This window comes from Rhinolophus ferrumequinum, chromosome 17, assembly GCF_004115265.2.
Source record: "Rhinolophus ferrumequinum isolate MPI-CBG mRhiFer1 chromosome 17, mRhiFer1_v1.p, whole genome shotgun sequence".
In the NCBI taxonomy this organism is placed as follows: domain Eukaryota; kingdom Metazoa; phylum Chordata; class Mammalia; order Chiroptera; family Rhinolophidae; genus Rhinolophus; species Rhinolophus ferrumequinum.
The window spans coordinates 5,895,891-5,919,600 of NC_046300.1; the positions used below are offsets into that span (position 1 = coordinate 5,895,891).

At 35.4% G+C, this 23,710-nt stretch overlaps 1 protein-coding gene across 7 annotated transcripts in view; it reads right to left on the reverse strand.

Moving 5' to 3' along the window:
* Positions 1-23,710, reverse strand: part of DOCK3 (dedicator of cytokinesis 3) — a 306,392-nt gene that overhangs the window by 231,173 nt on the left and 51,509 nt on the right. For 6 of the 7 annotated variants that reach the window (XM_033131981.1, XM_033131979.1, XM_033131980.1 and 3 more), the window contains exons 3-5: positions 15,904-15,944; positions 11,539-11,594; positions 2,709-2,805 (exon numbers count right to left, since the gene is read on the reverse strand). In XM_033131981.1, the coding sequence (XP_032987872.1) occupies positions 2,709-2,805; positions 11,539-11,594; positions 15,904-15,944 (194 nt within the window). Of the gene's footprint in view, positions 1-2,708; positions 2,807-11,538; positions 11,595-15,903; positions 15,945-23,710 lie in introns of those variants that run through there. The other variant, XM_033131983.1, reaches the window with a different exon arrangement.

The window sequence follows — 23,710 nt, forward strand, 5'->3', positions numbered from 1 at the left end:
ATGGGGCTGAGAACCCTCACTTCTCCGGAGGGGAACTTCACAGCAGAAATATTCCTCCCAATTTTACCACCACATGTGGGTGTGGGAAAGCGCAGTTCCACATCAATACTCCTCCTATCAATTTCAAGGTAACTTCTTCTGTATGTCCTTAGTTGTAGGACTTCTGTTGAACTAGAATTCAGGCAGCTCTCAATGATGGCTGTTCTGTAGTTCAGTTGTAATTTTGATGTGGTTGTGAGAGGAGGCAAGAACAATGTTTACCTACACTGCCATTTGACTGGAAATGTCTTCTATAGTTTCTGATGAGAAATCTGCTCTCATTCAAATTGCCATTTCCCTAATGGTACTGTGTGGTTTCCCTTTCAACATTGTTTTATTTGGCTTTAATTTTCAGTTTCACTATAATGTTTCTGAGTATGGATTTGTTTAGTTTATCCTGTTTGGAGTTCACTCAGCTTCTGAGAAAATATAAGCCATTATTTCGTCAAATGTTTTTTTACCTCCACATTCTGTCCTTTCTGCAAGTATCTAGTACAATGATGCCTCAAATGTTTGATCTTTTGTTATTGTCCCACAGGTTCCTGATGCTAAGTTCACTTTTTCAATTTACTTTCTCCCCATTATTCAGTTTGAATAATTTCTATTGATCCATCTTCGAGTTCACTAATTCTTTCCTCTGTCCTTTCCATTCTGCTACTGAGCCTATCCAGTAAATTTTGCTTATTATGTTTTTCAGTTATAAAATTTTCATTTGATTCTCTATATTCTCTGCTTCTTTGGAGCAGTTTTCTATGTTTCCATTTGTTTTGAGAGTGTTTGTAATTGCTCATTGGAGCAATTTTACAAAAGCTGTTTTAAAATCCTTGCTGATGATTCGAACATCTATGTCATTTCAAAGTTGGCATCTGTTGATTATCTTTGCTCATAAGAGTTGAGATTTTCCTGATTTTTCATATTACAAGTAATTTTGGGCTGTATGCTAGACTTTTAAGTATTATACTATGACACTCTGATTCCTATTTAAATCTTCTATTTTAGCAGGTAGTCAACCTATTTAGATTCAGAATCCTGGGCTTACTTCTGTGGGCTGTGATTCAAATGTCAATTTAGTTTATAAAGTCTCTCCAGCACTCTTCTGGTTTTCCCCACTGTGTGTTACCTAGATGACAGAACTCCATTCCACTTTATCTTCAGCATGTACTTGGGCAGGGAGAATGCCGGCCTCGTTTCAGCAGGGCAAGGATGAAAAGTAGGGTTCTGTTCATAGAATGTACTAGAGAGGGGCACTGGCTCTTTAATGGTGGGGTAAGGAGTGGAAGTCCAATTCCTATCCACAGGCTCAGCTGGGGAGGGCACCACCTTATTACCACAGGGAGGAAGTGGATGGATATCAAGAGCTCCAACCACAGGCTCCTTTGCAAAGGTATGCTTCTTCCTCACTTCAGAGCAGAGGAAGAAGTCAGAGTTTTGCCCACAAAACTCAGTAAGGTAAGGGCGCCACCTTGTTAATGCTGGATAATTGTGAAAGCCAGCATCTCACTCACAGGTTTTGCTGGGGAGAGGTGCTACCTTGTAATTGCTGGTGAGGTGGAAATCAGAGTCCTCCATACGGGTGCCACTAAAGAGGGCCATTGCTCCATTGCTGTGGGGGGTGGGGAGAAGTTAGAATTCAGCCCACAGGCTCCACTGGAGAAGCAAATTTTGTTACTGCAGGTAGGTGGAAGGGTATGTGTGTAAGACAGAGCTGTGGCCGCAGATTCTGTTGTTGCAATGCTTGTTGGGGTGGAAGGGAGGCATGCAGCTTTTTTGTGATGTTCTCCTAGAGAGCAGGCAGGATAGGTTAAAAGGTTTCTGTCTTACGGGGCCATCCTTTGGCTAGAGAGAACAGGCTTTTCTTGGTGCTTTTTTTTTTTTTTTTTTTTTTTGGCTGCACCCTTTAGCATTTCCAGGTTGTGGGCTTCTCGAGAGCTCAGGTCAGAATATATGGGAGGCAAGAAAGAAACAACAACAAAGAACTCACTCAATCTTTGAATCCCAAGGTCTCTAGTCAGTCCACCTTGTTTTCCCTAATTTTCAGAGTTTTCTGGTAGGTGATTTATGGGTTTTGTCCGGGATTTTTGTTGTGATTAGTAGGAGGAATACAATCGAATGGGTTTATTCCATCTTGTTCAGAACCCAAACCCTGTCACTTACTTTTAGTCGAGATTTTGTGTCTTATCGCTCTCTAAGTTTCCACAGGATATAGACTGGGTTTTTATTAATCTTTTTATTAATTGTTGGCCTAGCAGAACGTGTCATATATGACATATCCTTTAAGCTTAGTTGATGTAAGAAACTGTTAATACAACTTCTTGGCTATTACCGCCATCAGGTTTATAATGAAACTCAAATTTCTTCATTCATTCAGTAAACACCTATTTTATGAAAGCTTCTAGGGGTACCACAATGAGTAAGATAGCCAAAATCCCTGGTGTTATGGACCTTACATTTTACTAAGATAGGGTGGAGGGACTGCAGACATATGAATACTGTCTTCTCTTCAGATTGAACAAAACTCAGTCTACTATGTTTCAGTTAATATTAGGAACATACATTTGAAAAAATGCTAATATTCAGAAATCTATAAATTTGCAATTGGCATAGGGTAATTTTTCCACTTGGTACAAGGGCTCTTGAACAATCCAATAAATTAATCAGCACCTACTTACCACATAAAGCTGTTTCCACAGGCTGGCCCATTCTTGCAGAGTTGCTGTCACCTCAGTTACGATAGAGTCTTCAAGTGGGACCACAGTTTCATACTGCCTAGAACCATAACAAACAGCCACATTATCTTCAATAAACACCAGCATACTATCTACTGCCCTTTGAAACATGTGCAACTCAAATTTTAAATTCATGCGAATATAAGAGAGGTACATCTAACTGATTGAGACCCTTTGCAGTAATATACTGCAATGGTGAAACTGAACTGAATTAATGTAAAAACTTTTGGGCTCTGCTATACATATTTTCATATTAACAATACTAACTATTGTTAGTCAAGGAATTCTGATCCTAGAAACAGAAACATACTGGGTTTCTCTCATCCTACCTTGTAAACAGCACTATAGTGCCAGTCCCTGTACTAACTGCCAAGAATTGATCAGTGAACAAAAACAGACAGGGTCCCTATCTTCCTCTCTGGTTCTAGGTAGGGGATCAAACAAATAATCACAACAGATATGAACAATGATGAATCTAAGAAGGAAATTAAAGTGTATAATCAGAGGTTTTAGATAGGGGACATGATTTAAGAAGATTTCTTCTTTGACTCATTGGTTGTTCAAGAGTGTGTAGTTTAATTTCCAGGTATTTGTGAATTCTCCAAGTCTTCCTCCTGTTATTTCTAGTTTCATATCATTGTCATCAGAAAAGATACTTGATATGATTTCACTCATCTTGAATTTAAAGCTTGTTTTGTGGCCTAACATATGATCTAACTGAGAGAATGTTCTACGTATACTTGAGTAGAACATGTTATCTTGCTGTTGTGGATGAAATAATGTGCATTTGTATCACAGATTTATTTGATCTAAAGTATAGTTCAAGTCCAATGTTTCCTTATTGATTTTCTCTCTGGGTAATCTGTCATTTGTTAAAAGTGGGGTATTGAAGACACTCAATGTTGTATTGCTGTCTATTTCTCCCTCAGTTCTGCTAATACTTGCTCTATAACTTTAGGTGTTCTTGGGTGATACATATTTATAACTGTTATATATTGACAAACTAATCCCTTATCGTTATATAAACACTTTTACACACCATTACAGTATTAGGGTATTCTGAACTTGACTATATACTTATCTTATCATTGTTTTATACTTGCATAAGTTTTTGTGGACAAAAAAAGGGGCACATACTAAACTTGAGAAGTTCAGGGGAGGCCTGCATGGTAACCTTACAAACTCAGCAACCAAAAGTAACCACACAGGATGGTCTGAACATAAAAATTCCTAACAAAAGGTCATGGCAGGTAGTCACATCCCAGGCCGGTAGCTTTCTTGACAACAGTCAATCTTTACCTTAAGTTAGCCTATCTATTGTCTTTTTGCATCTAAGATAACAAACATACCTTTGAAATGTCAGGGCAATCTTCTTTTCCAGACCCCCTGAAGGCACAACCACCCACACCAGAGCACAAGACCATGGAACCCTTCGTTGTTATCTTGTTGCCTTATACCATCTCTATATACTGTAAATGTTTACTATCCTGCATCCATTAATGTAAAAGTATGTGTCTCTCCATTTTGCTTTTTATCCAATCCCAGAGGTTTCCTTGCTTTGCTTTCTCCTGCCTCCTTAATCTACCACCAGTGGATTTCATGTAACTCTCTATATGTCTCCTTTTATTCTGATGTATACAATAAGCTGCCCAACTGCTATTCTTCAAAGCATTTTCTCAATCCACTGAGATTCTGCTTTCCAGCAATTGTCGCCAAATAAACTCATAAAAATTCTCTACAGTTCTGGACATTCCTTACACTAACATTTTCATGTTATTAATTAGCATCCTTTCATTTCTGCTTGAAGAGCACCCTTTAGCATTGCTTGTAAAGCAGGTCTAGTGGTGATGAACCCTCTCAGCTTCTGTTTTTCTGGGAAAGCCTCTATTCATATCTGAAAGACAACTTTATCAGGTAAAGTATTCTTGGTTGGCAGTGTTCTCTTTCAGCACTATGAATATGTCATCCCACTCTCTTGGTTTGTTAGGTTTCCACTGCAAAATTGTTGATAGTTTTATGGAGTTTCCCTTGTATGCGACTACTCTACCTTGCTGCTTTCAAAATTCTATGTTAATTTTTAATTTTTTGACAGTTTTATGTAATGTGTCTCAAAGAAGTCCTCTTTAGGTTGAAACTGTTTAGGGAGCTTTTGAGCTACATCTACCTGAATATTCATCTCTCTCCTCAAATTTTTTCTCCTTTAGCCATTTCTTTAAAGTATCCCTATCTCTTTCCCTCTCCCTCTCCCTCCCTCCCTTCTGGGACTTGCATAATGCATTCTCTTTTCCTTCTGGGACTTCCACAATGCGTTGATTAGTTCCCTTGATGGTATCCCATAAATCCCACGGCTTTCTTCATTCCTTTTTATTCATTTTTCTTTTTTCTCTTCCAACTGGATACTTTCAAATGACTTCTCTTTGAGTTCACAGATTCTTTCTTCTGCTTGATCAAGCCTGTTGTTGACACTATTACATTTTCATTCCTTGTATTCTTCAGCTCCAGAATTTCTCTTTGGTTCTTTTTATGATTTCTATCTCTTTGTTGAACTTCTCGTTTTGTTCATGTCTCGTCTTTTCCTGATTTCATTATCTATCTATGTTCTCTTATAGTTGCTGAGCTTCCTTTAAACAATTATATTGAATTTCTTTTCAGGCAATTTGCAAATCTCCATTTCTTTTAGGATGGTTAATGGAAAATTAATGTTTGGTGTTTTTTTTTTCAGTGTCATGGTTCCCTGATTTTTCTTACATTAACTTTTTTAAAGTGTAGAAATAGTGTAAAGGTTACCTGACTCATTCTATAAAGCTAGACTAATCTTTATACCAAAACTAGTCAAGGATATTACAAGAAAAGAAAATCGTAGACAAGTCTCATATGTATACAAAGAATCAAGAATGTCCAAAAACCTATTAGAAACAACAAATAAAGTTTCAGGATACAAAGTCAATGTATAAAAATCCATTGCTTTCCTATATACTAACAATGAAATTTCAGAAAAAGAAATGAAAAAACAATTCCTTTTGCAACTGCAACAAAAAGAATAAAATACCTAGAAATAAACTTAACAAAGGACATGAAGGACCTATACACTGAAAACTATAAGACATTATTAAAAGAAATTGAAGAAGATACAAGGAAATGGAAAGATATTCCATGTTCATAGATTGGAAGAATCAACATAGTTAAAATGGCCATATTACTCAAAACAATATATAGATTTAATGTAATACCCATAAAAATACCAACAGCATTTTTTTTTAAAGAACTAGAACAAAAAAATCATTAGATTTATATGGAATCACAAAAGACCCCAAATAGCCAAAGCAATCCTAAGAAAAAAGAACAAGACTGGAGGTATCACACTCCCTGACTTCAAAGAATGATAATCAAAACAGCATGGTATTGGCAGAAAAACAGGCACACAGACCAATGGAACAAAACTGAGAACCCAGAAATAAACGCACATATATATGGACAGATAATTTTCAACAAAGGAGCCAAAAACATACAATGGAGAAAGGAAAGCCTCTTCAATAAACAGTGCTGGGAAAATTGAAAACCGGTTGCAAAAGAATGAAAATGTGAACATCTTTAAAATTCCCATAAGAAAATTTCCACAGATAGCCTATTCAAGCAATTTCATTCCCTGTCAACCAAATAAAAACAAGCACTTCAGCACAAATAGTACAGGTTTTTCACGAAGCAGATGATACCGTGTTTCACCAAAAATAAGACCTAGCCGGACCACCAGCTCTAATGCATCTTTTGGAGCAAAAATTAATATAAGACTCAATCTTATTTTAATAAAGACCCGGTCTTATATAAGACTGGGTATAATAATAATATAATAAATGTAATATAATACCGGGTATTATATTAATTTTTGCTCCAAGACGCATTAGAGCTGATGGTCCAGCTAGGTCTTATTTTTGGGGAAACACGGTATACCCTAAGAAGCATTGGAAGTAGCATACCATACGACCCAGCAATCCCTCTTCTGGGTATCTACCAAAATCTGAAAACATTTATCCGTAAAGATATACATAACACTATGTGGTACATATATCATTGCAGCATTATTCACAGTGGCCAAGACATGAAAACAACCGAAGTGTCTTTTAATAGATGATTGGATATGGACTACATATTTATAGATGATTGGATATGGACCAAATATTTTATAACACTATTTGTATCAATATTAAATATCCTGAGTGTAATAATTATATTGTGATTTTATATATATATATATATATATATATATATATATATATATATATATATATATGTGTGTGTGTTAGAGGATGTCCCTTTTCTTAGGAGATACATACTGAAATATTTAGCAGCAAAGTATTACAATGTGTAAAACTTATTCTCATGTATAAAAGCAGGGCTAGAAGGAGAACATGAGTGCAAAACATAATTGGTGAATCTAAGGTAACTGATGAATCTAGAGGAAGGGATATGAGTACTATTATATTTTATATTACTCATTTAACTTGTCTATACATTTGAAATTTTTCAAAATAAAAAATTAGATAAAAGAAGTCTGATGATTTTTTTAAAGGATTATATAAAAAAGAAATAATCCCAAAACCAAGTATTTGCCATCTGCCAATCACTTATGGTTATGAGGGCCTTAACTTGAGTCTTTCACACTGTATTGCTCTTCCTCTTCTTTCATTCTCTCTCACATCTCTTCTTATCAGGCTTTCACTCCCACCACGCTATCTAAACTGTTCTTCACAAGATCTCCATTCTTACTCAACTTCAACAGTACCAGACATATTGGATTAGTCCATCCTCTAAATATTTTCTTTGTTTGGTCTCCAAGATACAGATATTTCATTTCTCCACCTACCTCAACTTTTCAGATTCTTTTAACTGATTCTCCTCCTCCTTCTATTCTTTAAGCAGTATAGTTCCCCAGTATTCTACCCTCATCTCACTTCTCCATCTACAGTAACTCCTTTACTATTCACATCCAACCCCATAGCTTTAAATACCACCTGAATGCTAATGACTTCCAAATTTATGTCTGTAGCCCCCAAATCTCCCCAGAACTCCACATTCACAAAGCCAACTGCTTACCTGCCAGCTCCACTGGAATATCTACAAGTCATTTCAAATTTAACATGTCCAAAATTGAATTCTTTGATTTCCTCCCCAAAACATACTCCTTCCCAAACTTCCACCTCTCAGTAAATGACAACTACGTCCTTATAGTTATTAAGACCAAAAACCCGGGAGTCATCTTCAATTCCCTTTTGTCTGCTCTATATACTATCAGCCAATCCTGTCAGCTCTAAGGTCAAAATACATACAGCACCTTATCGCTTCTTATCACTCCAGTGAACACTTGAGCACGAGCTATTATGGTTTTCCCTGAACTGCTATCACCTTCTAATTGGTCTCCCTTCTTCGGCCCTTGCCCCACTATATAGTACTAGTCTCAACAAAGCAGCCCAGAATATTATAATTAAAATTAAATGAGGACACGTCCCTTCTGTTTCCAAAGACCTTTAGTTGCTTCCGGGCTCATTCAGTAAGAGCTAACACCCCTGACATAGCGTCCAAGGGCCTACAATATTCATCCCCTTGCTGCTGCCCCGGCTCATCTCCTTTCGTTGCCCTGACTGCTACACATTACACTACCGTCCAACTGTCTGCCTTACTATTCATGAATAACACAAGCACAGTCTGCATGCAAAGGAAGAAAACAGCATACAGATAAAACTCATAAATTAATCAGATTTACAGGGCTGGAATCTGAGAATGACAAAGTGAGGCCAAAAAGGAAAAAGGGAAACACTAATAGTTGTAGAAACTAAGATGGGGGGGAGGGACAATACAAAAAAAAAAAAAGTATCATCAAAACAATATTTGTAACAGTGGGAAAAAAGGAAAGGGAATTAATTTGCAAATATAATAGTGAACAAAGTAAAAATACCATGCATAAAAAAACAGAAAATGTAGTAACCGCTCACAGTGGTTATTTCTAGAGGAGAGTGTTATTATTATGAGTGCTTTTCTTTCTTCTTAGAACATCCGTTGTGTTTCCAGAGGTTTAAGCTTTGTTAGGACTGGTCTATTTCAATTTTGTCCATACTCCAATGGTTTGGTCCTTGCTCCAAGGGCATAGCCCTTACTTACAGGGTGTGGTCCTTTAGGTCTCAACAGAAAACACAAAATATTTACCAGGGCCCCTATAACTTGCCAGTCTTTGAACTCTAATATTTTTCTCACCAGTATTAGGTGGCTGGTGAAGTCTACTCAATTTTAAGCCTGCTAGCTGAACTCTTCTAATATTTCTAGTGTCTTGTGCAGCTCAAAAGAAGCTAAACTTCACTCAATCACATAGGGGAAATTCGTACACAGATTAAGGTTCTAAATTTCTGGGGTTCTTTCCTCTCTGGGATTTTGCCTCTTAATTTCTAGCCTCCCTGAGAGTTCCAAGTTCCAACCTCTGTTTCCTCAGCCCTAAAAGTCTATCACTTCCTATTTCGAACCTATTACACCACATCACAGCAACCTGAAAAATTCTCTGTGGGGGAAAAGCCAAAGTTCACATGAATTCTCCTTGTGTACCCCTTCTTTCAAAAATCACAGCCCCTCAAGATTCTGCCTACAATGCTCTTCAGCACCTGCGGACATTTTAATATTTTCTTTGGATTTCAGAAATGTTATCCTGGGCCATCAATCTGCAGGAGGTTTGTATACTAAATTCATTCCAGATACCTTTCTAAGTTTTACATCCAAAAGACTGTTTCTCTGCTTCTATGGAGATAAGAGTGCTTCCAACAAATATGGCTGCTCTGGGTGATTCTTTACAGCCATATCTCCTCTGTTTTCCCGAAAAAAACTGAATCCATGTAAGGATTCTTCTGTTAGCAAAGGATTCCCTAATTTCCTTTACAACTACTATACATAGGGATATGGCTCCTCATTTAAGATGAGTCCCTTATTGTCAGGAAGTACATTATTTTGCTGGTATTTTCTGAGGCACTCTTTTTCTGGATTCCTAGGCACTCCACCTCTTCTCACCTCACCTCCATGCAGCCTCTGCCCAACTTCAGCTCTCATAAGCATTCTTACTGACCAAAGTTATAAATCAGGAGTACTGTTTTTGCAGTTAGAGGTGAGCCATTCACATTCAGAAAATGTATTTTAGTAGCATTTTCTGAAATAATATGCTTTCTTGATCCTGCTCTAGATACTTCCTTTTTATTTTCCCACACAACTTCTATCTCGTTGTGATGGTTTTGGCAGTCTTTACTTAAAAACTTGAGGTGGCAGATTATTTGTTGCAAAGGTTTACTAACACAGGATTTTCAAGTTTTCTTTCTCTATATCCTGTGTCTTTGGTATTTTACAAAAGAAGAAGGGGAAGAAAAGGAAGTGTGCTGGTCATGCATTCATACCAGAATCTTCTCAGTTATATTCTTACTATGCCTCAATAACAAATTTTATCTTTGAAGGCATACCAGTCATTTACTAATAATTCTCAGCTCCAAGTCTATCCTTCTAAGCACTGATTCTGAGGCTGGGATTTGCACTCTCTGTTCACAAACTCCTTAGTCCGCTGGAGGCATTAGAAAGATACTAAGGAGGAGGAGGTAAGGAGAAGTATTTCTTGCTGTTCCTGTAAATGATTCTCCACCAGAGAAAATTGCTTCCAGCCTCCAGCTACTTTTGGCATTCCCAGAAACTACCTCCCTGCCCGTCTTCATTCATACCAGTACCAGCCATGTGATCCCTCGTCAGATGTTTGAGCTCCAATGTCTCTCAAGACCCATCTTCCAGTTCCTGGGTTCTGGTATTCCCAAACTATTATCTTTTGTATCCCCCAGCCATTAGGGTGCAGACGGCTTTCTGAAGTTCTTATTCTAGGTTATATCAGTATTTCCTTTTTTTTCTTTTACTCTTCAAACTTGTGTGTAAATAATTCCCCATATTAAATTCTACCTCATAAAGTAACTCGTAAGTTTCTTTTTTCCTAACTAAACCCTAACTTACCAGAAGGTTACTCTGATGCTTATACAGCCTCTGGTCAAAAACATTATTTCCAATACCAAAGCTATCATAGTTATACAGTACCTTAAATTTTATATTTTAAAATAATAAATTTTGAAAAATAAAATCACAATTTTATAATAATACATATTACTTTTAAAAAAACAGCATGACAGTAAAGAATTTGTTTTAATCACTCATAATCCAAAAATGCAAAAACAAATGTTAACATTTTGTTTACAAATGGTAACATTTTGCTATTACTTACATCCTGTCTCTCTTCAGAGATTTTTTAGTTCTCAAATTTGTGATCAAACTATGAGTATATATCTATTTTACACATTATCTTTTCATCCTTTAATGTTTTTTTCAATTTCTACTTACAAAAGAAGAGGTTTTAAAAGTCTCCCTCACTTCGACATATGTAAAAAAAAAAAATGACAGATTTATAATCACTGACTCCTATCTTATCCAGGACTAGTCTCAAAATAGTACATCATTTTTTAAAAAATGCTGCATGCATAATTGTTTTTATAAAATTCACAACTCAGGTCACCTTTCCAGTATACAGGAAAATGGATTAAAGTTGTTAGTATTTTAAGAAAAAAATTATGTCCTCTGAATTATATGTGATGAAGCAAGTATATTTTTGACAGGAAAACATGTCAATAGCATATTTTATACTATGAACAAAAATATAAAAGCCTCCCTCTGCAACCTACAAAATTTGTAAATAAATTTAGTAAGGCCAATTACTCACCCCCTGTTACTGACAATTGCCTTTTTCAAGTGAATGTAATTTGCAGGAAAGATGCCCTGTAAAAGAGAAAAGATTTTCCATTAGAAAAAGAAATTTGTGATTAACATCTCATATATATTATAACCGCAGTCAGATTTCAGCATGGAAATACTCTATCAACAACATAGTAGGTCTCCTATGGAGCAACCACTTTGCTAATTAAGAATGCAAAGTTGCACATATTACATTAAATAAAAATTTCAATGTCATTTGCAATCAAAGTCTATCCTCAGGGGAAAACTGTGATCTTAAACAACTACAAACAAAATATTTTTTAAGTTAGACATTGAAATATTCCATCAAATCACTCTCAGGATATAGACTCAGGATATAGAGCTTGGCATGTAGCTACAAGACCAACGATATCGTCTAACCAACAACTACAGATTATTCAGCTCTGAGCTGAAAAAACAATTCTCAGACTCTGGCTAAAATTTGTATTCACAAGAATTAATCAACTTGGGAGCCTCTATATATATTTCTTCTTTTACTCTTTTCAAATGGTTTCTACTTTGGTATTTGCCATAATATGATTTCAATTCCCAATGGATAAAAAATGTATTTTGTTTTAAAAAACAATTAAGTTTTCAATCAATGTTTCACTCCTTTTCCTGAGGTGCGAAACTCCTTTCAAATGAAACACAAATGCTCTAAATTTTTTTATATTCTTTAGCCCACACCACTAACAATAATAAACTAAATCTATACCACACAAAGTCAGCAGCAGCTAAACCACAGTAATGCATTTTACAGTTTTCAGTGTACAGCTCTTTCACCTCCTTGGTTAAATTTATTTCTCAATATTTTATTGTTTTTGATGCTAGTGTGAATTGGACTGTTTACTTCTTTTTCAGATATTTCATTGTTAGCATATAGAAACATAACTAAATTGTGTGTTAATTTTCTATCCTATATTATTACTGAATTTTTTGATTAGTTCTAACAGTTTGTTTTTTGTTGGTGGAATCTTTAGGATTTTGTACATATCATACTATCTGCAAACAAAATTTTACTTATTCCTGTTATTGATTTCTACTTTCATATCAATGTGGTTGCAAAAGATACCTGGTATGATTTAACCTTCTTAAATTTGCCTTCTTATGTGACCTATCATACGATCTATTCTGAAGACTATTACTTTTACAATTGAGAAGCCTGTGTATTCTGCCACTGATGGATGAAATATTCTATATATGCGTGTATCTATCAGGTACATTTGGTCTAAAGTATATGTCAAGTCCAATGTGTTTTGTTGATTTTCCTGTCTGGATGATGGGTCCATTGATGAAAGTGGGGTACTGAAGTCCCCTAGTATTACTGTATTGTTATCTAGTTCTCCCTTCAGATCTGTTAGTATTTGCTTAATACAATGCAGACTCCATTTTGGGTGCATATATATTTATGACTGTTTTATCTTCTTGATGAGTTGACCCTTTATCATTATATATTCACCTTCTTTATCTCTAGTTATAGTTTTGGCTTAAAGTCTATTTTGTCTGAGGTAAGTATAGCTATCCATGCTCTCTTTTGGTTTCCACATGCATTAACTACTTTATAATATGTACTTATAAATACTTATAAAAACTTTAATAAGTCACCTTTTTATTTTTCTTTAACCACTAATAGCTATGAAAAGCCTAATGAAATTCTTATTGTGACCACATTACTATGACAAATAAAAGAAGAATGTGTTGTTTTTTTAAATGTACTGGATCACTAAATGATTATCTTTTACAAACACTAAAGAATTTTAACCATGGTTCTGCAAAATATCACTGACACAGGAAGTGAAATTCAGTCATTAATACTGTCTTTCCGTCTCTTAATTTTTAAGTTTAAGAATACAAATGAAAGCCATTAAGAGGTATATAGATATGTGTTGTTAATAAATGCTACAATAATCCAAGATTCTAGAATGGAGTTGGTATTACCAAAATACACACTCTCAGAAGTAGCACATTAGCCCAAAATAAAGAAATTAAAGGGGTGTGATCAGACAAAATGAGCTCTAACACTTTAGATTACTATAACTTGGTTTTTACATTTTGATTAGCTTATCAAATCATTGCTAAGCTAATGAGATTAATCACAAGATTAATCACAAAATAGCCTCTCCCACAGATGTTCCACACCTCTGTTGTAGGAGAAAGAATTTAGAAAATAGGTATAAGATTCTAAGCACTTTTCCTTAACTCTAAAATAGAACTCTGACTGCACTGCTGGAGAAGCTACATGGAGAGGTAGAGACCTTTAGACTGACTACATGGAGAAACCTGGGTATTTCGGCAGTCTGGCTAAGGACAGCCTCCCAGCCGTCACTGCCAAGATGCCAGACATGTATGTAGGTAAACCCTCTTGGACATTCCAGCCAGCTGAGCCCCCAAAGACTGTAACCACATGAACCTGACATCACATGTACTTGAATAATTGCCCAGATGACCCCAGTCAAGACACAAAATCATGAGAGATAAAATGGCAATTTGTGTCATCCACTACATCTTGGGGCACATTGTTGTACAGCAGTGGGCGATTAGCAGACATTCGGTCCTGTCCAAAACGTCCATGGAGACATTTGGTCCATGCTAAAAGGTCCTTGATATTTAGTCCTGTCCAAAATGTCTATGAAGACCTTTGGTCCACACCAAAAGGTCCTTCGTGTTTGTTCCTGTCCACAATTATTGGACCAATAAAACATGGTTAATATTTTGTTATGTATTAATCCTCTTAAACCATAAATATAAATAAACATTACGGGCTATGTGAACCCAGTGATGTTGGTTAAGCATGGACTTTTTGACAAAACCAAATCATCAAGGATCTTATCAAATGTCTCAGTGGATGTTTTGGACAGGACCAAATGTTCTGCAAGGTAACAGATATGTTAAGCGTTTCATCATTCATGTCTCACTCAAGAAGGTCTTCAAGACGCAGACTGTGCATCAATTTGATATTTTAACCACCAACATACAATTTCAATGACCATCATCACCACTCTGATCCTCATATACTACCATTGGAAGCAAGGTTATAGGGTGGCCAAGATCAAAAATATTACTAGAAATAAATAAATAGCATGTAATATCACAAATTACAATTTTCCAATCACATTAAGATTGCTCATTTATTCAAGTTCTAAATTTTTTACAATTTTAAATCAAGATAAAAAACATAAAATACAAATAGAACTTATGTCATTATAAGCATTCCCGAGATAGACATAACACCTGAAAGTGTATTTTAAAGTTAGCAATACAAGGAGAAAAGTTACCTCTGAGCAGTGATTCTCAACCAGAGGCAATTTTATCAACCCCCATCCCAGGGCCTTTGGCAATGTCTAGAGACATTTTTCATTGTCACAACTTGGGCGGTGGGGGGGCAGAGGGGAGGATGTGACTTATATCTAGTGCGTAGGGTAATATATGCTGCTAAGCAACTTACAATGCACAAGTCATCCTCCACAACAAAGAGTTACCTCTCTCAAAATGTCAACAATGCTAGGATGAAACGCCCTGGCTATGAAGAATTAAAATTTGAAGACACTGTCTTCTTATAAACATTTACCTTAAAAACTAACAAAAGGAATGATTCTACTGGCAAAACTCATGGCTAGTATTCTGAACAATTTTCTTTTTAAAAATAATACATGATAATTTTGATATTTTTCAATATAACAAAAAGGAGAATATTTTCAATATTAAGCTACAGAAAATATGTAAGAAAAGCAGATACTGTTTATTATAAGAAAGTATAACCAGGAAGTTTTTGCAAATGTATTATTGGAGAAGAATGCTCCTAAGTGTATTATATCTGCTAATTAAAATATATTTTGTTTGATCAGATTAATATTAATTAACAGAACACATAGAATCTAGTTCATAAAATTAGTATTCTGCACTTATGTCTTGTTTAAATTCATAACTTAAGAAGAACATTATGATCAGCAAAAAGGTACCTAATTGAATATTTGAAAGTTTTTTTCAATTGGAATTTACAAATTCATCTAACATATGCTCCATATTACTAAGCCTAAGAATAAGTCAATTTACTTTTGTCAACTATGTGAAGGAAAAAATGTTAAATGTCCTACATAGGCTTTTTCAAAATAAGCTTTGCAACTATGACCATACATGCATTTTTCTGTCCTTAAAAAAATAAATAGAATTCTAATATTGCTGAGACAGAGCAGAGACTAATACAATTCTGTAAAGGAAAAAAATGAGTGTGGCTATTGTAAAAGATTAAAAGATGGGCAAGAATTCTTTTTATATCAAACAAACATACTAGGCAGCTTCCTACATTTAAAAAGGTAATACAATTTTTCAATACCTTTACATTTGGCTTCTTTGTTGAAACTCCTCTGTACCAACCTAAAACAAAGCATACAAAGGACATTAAAATCATATTGTTAAAAAATCATATTGTCATTTTCTATAACACACGTAACTATTGTTAGGGAAAAAAATAATTAACGTAAACCTTTCTAATACAGGCCCATTAACTGTGCCTTCACTAATAGTAGTTTACCCCAAAAGGAACTGTTTTCAAATAAATACAACATTCCCAACTTTATCAAAAAGCACACAGCCCTTCCACCTGAATAAGACACAGAAATTAGAAAAGAATAACTCCATGAAAATTCCCAGATAAAATTGGCAGATGGGCAGGACAGCCCAGACTTTCGGTTTCCTGGTCTCATTCAATCTCCCAGGCACTATTCTCATTTCTTGGCTTTCCAGCAGCTAAACTTGACATCCGTGTTTCATTTGTTTTCTTCTTAGCATTCATACACAGCAATATTGATGACAGTTTCAATTACACAATAAAAACAATTTTAAGAGCAAGGAAAATTCATTGCCAACTTTTCTCAATTCCAATTTATTATTTTCAGAGTTTTGCTATAATTTCTCTTTTTGGGTTTAAGAGAAAACAGCTCCAATGAGCAGGAAGCGAACCAAGAGTTGTACTTAAAAGAGGAAGATGAAGAAGAGAACAAAAAGGAAGATTGTTGATAACAGCTAACGTTAATTAAGAGGTCATTACTCTTAATTCCATGTATCGGAATTAGAAGGTTGTTGCATGTATTAACCTTTAAATCTCACAACAAAGCTATGAGGAAAAAAATAAAATTTTTCTCCCCTGAGGTCATTAATAAACAATTAGAGAAGAAAATCCTTGCTTCTGTTTAGCACAACTGAGATCATAAATTTGAATCACTCAATTTACACCTTGACAGTCTCAATACCTTCATTCATTAAAAAGAAAAAAGTGATAACCTTACCGTTGTGACGCTTTACAGTATGTTAAAAAAAAAATAGAACAGTAAATGATAGCAGCAGCTATGGCAAAGTAAGGATCTCCAGAAAGCTTCTCCTCAGTAAAAGCATTAAAAACATTGCCGGTAGGAATTCAAAATGATACAGCCATTTTGAAAGACAGTTTGGCAGTTTCTTGTAATCCCTCTCCTGGGTATCTACCCCAAAAATCTGAAAACACTTATCCATAAAGATATACGCATCCCTATGTTCACTGCAGCATTAGTCATGGTGGCCAAGATATGGAAACAACCGAAGTGTCCTTTGATAGATGACTAGATAAAGAAGATTGGTACATACATACAATGGAATATTATTCGGCCATAATAAAAGATGAAATACTGCCATTTTGCGACAACATGGATAAATCTTGACATTATCGTATTAAGCAAAATAAGTCAAACAGAAAAAGTCGAGAACCATATGACTTCACTCATGTGGGATATAAAACTGAAAGCAACAAGCGGCACAAGACAAACAAAACCTCACAGACAACAGTTAAGTGCTTACCAGAGTGGAAGTGGGAAGGTAGGATGGTAGAAGAGGGGGTCAAATATATGATGATGGAACAACTGACTTTGGGTGGTGAACACACAATGCAATGTATTATAGAATTGTACACTTGAAACCTATGTAATTTTACTAACCAATGTCATCCCAATAAATTTAATTTTAAAAATTAAAATTAAAAAATAATTTTCAAAACAAAGCTAAATGTATGCTTACTATACAATCCATTCATCTCACTCGTTGGTATTTATTCAAATTAGTTTAAAATTTATGTCCACAAAAAAAACCTGCCAATGGATGTTTATAGCAGTTTTATTCATAATTGCCAAAACTTGGAAGCAACCAAGATGTCCTTCAGTAGGTGATGGATAAACAATGGTACATCCAGACACTGGAATATTATTCAGTGATAAAAATAAATGAGCTATCAAGCCACAAAAGGACATAGAGGAAACTTAAATGCATATTACTAAATGAAAGAAGCCAATATGATATGGCCACATACTGTATGATTCCAATGATATGACATTATGGAAAAGGCAAAATCATGGAGACGTAAAAAGATTAGTGGTTGCCAAGGGTTAGGATGGAGGGATGGAGGGATGAAAAGGTAGAGAGGATTTTCAGGGCAGAATAGAAAAACTATTCTATATGACACTATAATAGTAAATACATGTCATTATACATTTATCCAAACCAATAGAATGTACAACACAATAGTGAATCCTGATTTAAGCTATAAACTTTGGGTAATAGTGATGTGTCCTTGTAGATTCCCTGATTGTAACAAATGTACCCACTCCAGTGCAGATGTTGATAGTGGGGGAAGGTGTACATATGTGGGGGCAGGGGGTGTATAGAAACTCAGTGCTTTCTGCTCAATTTTGTTATAAACCTAAATATTTTAAACCTAAAACTGATCTAAAAAATAAAATCTATTTTTTTAAAAAATGCATTTACTATATGACCCATAATCCCACCCCTAGGTATTTACTCAAGAGAAAAAAAAATCCACACTAAAATGTTTGTAACAATTTTATTCATAATCTTTAAAAGTAAAGCAATTCAAATGTCCATCAAGTGCTGCATGGATAAACAAAATGTGGTTTAAACCTGTATGATGAAATACTACTCAGAAAGAACTACAGATACATAAGACATGAATGAATTTCAAATGTGTTATGCTAAGTGAAAAAAGCCAGACACAGAAGGCTATATAATGTATGATTCCATTTATATGACATTCTGGGGGGAAAAAAATAAAACTACAGGGATAGAAAATAGATCAGTGGTTGCCAGGGCAAGGGGAAGAGGGCTGGGAAGGAGGGTTGGCTATACAAGAAGCATGATGTCACATTAGGGAGTGATGAAAATGTTCTGTATCTTGCCTGTGGTGATGGCTACAGATGATGCGTTTGTCAAAACGCACACAAGTCATTGTACTGTACGCCAAAAAGGGGTGACTCAATATCTTGGCTATCATGTGTGCGTGCACGCGCGCGCGCACACACACACACACACATTTTACATCTACCACATTGGTTATAATTTTTATTTTAAATTCTAACAATAGCAGGTGTCAGCAAGAGAATATAAAGCAATCAGATACTGTTAATGAGGGTGATAATAAACGGTTCCCACTTTCAAAAATGACGCAGTATTATCTGCATAATATCCGACACTGACATTCTGCTTCCATGTATCATCCCTTATACAGCAGCACTGAACTGAGGACATTACTGCACTCTAAAGTTTGGAAATCTGTGGGATGGTCTGAGTTGCCAAAGACATTAAAAATATATTTTCAAAAGGCAAAGACTCGTAGAAGAAATCATAGGCATGAATCTTCATGGCCTCGGGTTCATGTGCAAGCAACAATAGAAAAAAAAATAGATAAATTTAACTTCATCAAAATTAAAAACTTTTGTGCTTCTCAGGGCACTAAGAAAATGAAAAAACGACCCACAGAATGGGAGAAAATATTTGCAAATTATATATCCAATAGAAGACCAGTATCCAAAATATATAAAGGACTTGTACAATTAAATAAAAACACAAATAATCCAATTTTTTAATGGGCAAAGGATTTAAATAAACATTTCTCCAAAGAAGATATACAAAGAGCCAATAAGGACATGAAAAGGAGTTCAACATTAGTTACTAAAGAAATGCAAATCAAAACCACAGTGAGATATCATTTTCTCCCCAATGAAAAGGCTATAACAAAAAAAGACAGTACCAAGTGTTGACAAAGATACGGAGATGTTGGAAGACTCATGCATTACTGACTTTGAAAAACAATTTGCTACTTCCTCAAAATGTTAAAAAATAGAACCACCTGACCCAAGAACTCCCCTCCTAAGCGTACAACCAAAACATTTTAAAACAGGTATTCAAACAACTATTTGCACACAAATGTTTACAGCAGCACTATTCGCAATAGCTAAAAGGTGGAAACAACCCAAATGACTGTCAACTAATGAATGGATAAACAAAATGTGGTATATGCATACAATGGAATACTACTCAACCATAAAAAGGAATCAAGATTTGACACAGGCTTCAACATGGATGTAACTTGAAAACACTGTGTGCTAAGGGAAAGAAACAGACACAAACTGCATAATTACATGTATATAAAATGTCCAAAATAGGCAACTCCAGACACAGAAGTAGATTAGTGGTTGCCAGGAGCTGGGAGTAGGGAGATATTGGGAGTGTTTGCTAATGAGTATGGGATTTCTTTCTCAGGTGATGAAAATGTTCTAAAATTAGATTAAACAGTGGTGATGGTTGCACAACTCTATACTACAAAAAACAGTTGCACATTTTTAAAAGGTGAGTTTTATAGCATACGAATTATATCTCAATAAAGCTGTGATTAAGGGGAAAAGGCAGGGTAGCACTGGGTGTGAAAAGGTTGAGAATTACGGCCTTTGAGAATTTACTGTACACATGCACTAAGTGACACTTACAGGACTGCTTTGCTGCCTTTAATAGATTACATACAATATCAAAGTACTGATCACACACCAGTACTTTCCCAGTTCATAAATCCTTGAAGCTCCCTTGTTAAATCTCACTTTAGACCGGACTGCAGTGCCATTCACATCACATCTGAATCTCTCTGGCACTACTCAAAGAAAAACTATTGAGGATCTAAGTAATCCAAATTCTTCAGCATAACTGACAGACATTTTGATGCAAATGACTATCACTTATTTTTATATGTTTTTATAAAATGACAATGAGAGAATTAGAATAAAAACACAAGATTAAGCCCTACCTCAAGATTTTAGATAAATACTTGATCAGATAACATATGTTTACAAAGGTCAGTAATTTCTCAAGTAAGAACTCACAATATTGCTTATCAAAAACTGTTTCCTTATGAATGAAATATATACATTAGACTGAAATATAAACTCTTGCTTCTTATTGGGAGGTGGGGGAAGAGAGGAGAGGAAGACTGAGACCAGTTCTGTTGAATACTAAGTAGCTTAAAAAACACAACATATTTACAATAGCCAAGACTTGGAAACAACTGAAATGCCCATCAGTACACGACTGGATTAAGAAACAGCTATAAAGAAGAATGAAACTTACCATTTGCAACGATATGGATGGACCTATGAGAGAACATTATGCTGAGTGAAATAAGTCAGTCAGAGAAAGACAAATACCATGTGATCTCACTTATATGCGGAATCTAAAGAACCGAATAAATGAGCAAAGTAAACAGAAATAGTCTCAGAGATACAGAGGAAAAACTGTTGCTAGAAGGGGGAAGGGAGGGGATAAAAGAGAAGGGGAGGGGATTAGACAGCATAAATTGGTGACTACAATATTGCCACGGGAATATGAAAGAGTTTGGGGAATATAATCAATAATGTTGTAAAGATTTTTCAGGGTGTCCGATGGGCACATGTCTTATTAGGGAGACCACTTCATGGACGGTGTGGGTGCCTGACCACTGCAGTGCACACCTGAAGCTGAAGCTGAATAATACTGTACGTCAACTGTAATTTAATATATACATAGTCACAGGATGTGGAGTACAGCGTAGGGAATAGAGTCAGTGGACTTGTAACAGATATATACAATGTCAGAGGGGTAACAGATTGGGGGACGGGGGTTATCACTTTGTGAGGGGTGAAATGTCTAACTAGTGCCTTGTTTTATACACCTGAAACTAATAAAAACTAATAATAATAGTAAGTCTAGAAACAATATTAAGGAAAAAAAAGGTCAGGCTGACCCATTTTGTTTTTAAAATCTCAGGCTGAATGCCAGTTACTCCTGCTTTTCCAAAAGTCTCCCAAACTGCATTATTATTAATATTAATATTATTTTAAATAATCTAGTCTAGAACTTGTCTGAGACTGAAGCCAAAGTCAGCCAGTGGTATTTGAGCAAGCTGTGTTCTTCTCTCTTCAGGCATTTAAATGACTCTTATTTAGCTCTTTTCTTCCAGGCCTTCTGTCATTGCCCTATAAGGGCTCAAAGAGCACCATAGAGACCATTCCTCTGTTCTACAAACCCTCCAGGAACTGAGATATAATTTCTTTGCACCTGGAGTCTTTGCACTCAACAAGAGCAGCAAAATCCTGGAAAATCTTCCCTTATCTTGGCACCAGTGTAGGAAAAACTCAAGGGAACTCCAGACATTTTTTAAGTGCTACAGAAAATTTCTCCAACCTCTCTCAAATTCTTTACAAGTATAAACTTCCAAATACCACTGAAAATACTTATTTTTAAAATAAAATCTGAAAATAAAGAAAAAATTTTAAAAAAACCACAACATATCATCTCCATGAGATGCCACCATTGTGAGTCCTGAGAATGGTGCTGAATGAGTTTCAGCCACCATTCTGCTACAAATTTGGCCAAATGTGCCCATTTCATGAAAGACTCAGAATTGAAAAGGGTGAAGAAAAGATAAGAAGAAAGAAGAGACAAAAGAAGAAAAACTCACTTTTTTTACATCTTTTACATATAGAACAAAAAGTTCATAACTTCCCATATAAAGAATCATAAAAACAAAAAACAAATCAAATATTCCAAAATCACTAAGAATCAATAGAAAGAGATGTTTTTAGTGAGCTGGTAAAATGAAGCATCTTCTACATGTCTATTTTCCTATTACAAATGATATATACACAAAATGGAATACTACTACTACTCTGCCATAGAAAAGACGAAATACTGCCATTTGCGACAACATAGATGGATCTTGAGATTATCATGCTAAGCGAAATAAGTCAGACAGAAAAAGTCGAGAACCATATGACTTCACTCATATGTGGGATATAAAACTGAAAGCAACAAAGGAACAGACAAACAAACAAGGAAACAAAAATTCATAGACACAGACAACACTTTAGTGCTTACCAGAGGGGAAGGGGGCGGAGGGGTGGTAGAAGAGGGTAAAGGGGGTCAGATATATGGTGACAGAAGGAGAACTGACTCCAGGTGGTGAGCACATAATGCAATATATAGATGATACATTATTGAATAGTACACTTGAAACCTATGTAGTTTTGTTAACCACTGTCACCCCATTAAATTTTAATTAAAAAACAGAAAAAAGAACACTGGACAATCTACCTTTGCAAATATAAAGTATTACCAGTCTTTCCCATCTGATGATTCACGATCTGATGATGGTTTGATCATTGCTAGGAACTTAAGTCAGATGTATTTTTATACATTCTAACATTTTCAGATATAAATTTCTGTGGAAAATTGAATGAGGAAAGGGAGCCATTATTACAACTCTCAGGTTTATGATTTACTACAAAGACTGCTCCCTTCAGGGAACCAATTATCACGCACAGGCAGACCTCAGAGATATTAATATGCAGGTTTGGTTCCAGACCACCACAATAAAGCAAATACTGCAATAAAGCTAGTCACATGAATTTTTTGGTTTCCTCGTGCATACAAAAGTTATGTTTAACTATACTGAAGCCTAATAAGTGTGCAATAGCATTATATAAAAAAACAAAACAATGTACATACCTTAATTAAAAAATACTACGCTAACCATCATCTGAGCCTTCACAGACTCATAATCTCTTTGCTGGTGAAGGGTCTTGTCCCAGTAGCATCAAAGACACCACTGGTCACTGATCAACATAGCCGGTATAATCATAATGAAAAAGTTTGAAACATTGCGAGAATTACCAAATGTGACACAGAGACAGAAAGTGAGCAAATGCTGTTGGAAAAATGGTGCCAACAGACTTGCTTAATGCAGGTTGCCACAAACCCTCAATATGTAGAAAATGCAATATCTGCAAAGCACAAGA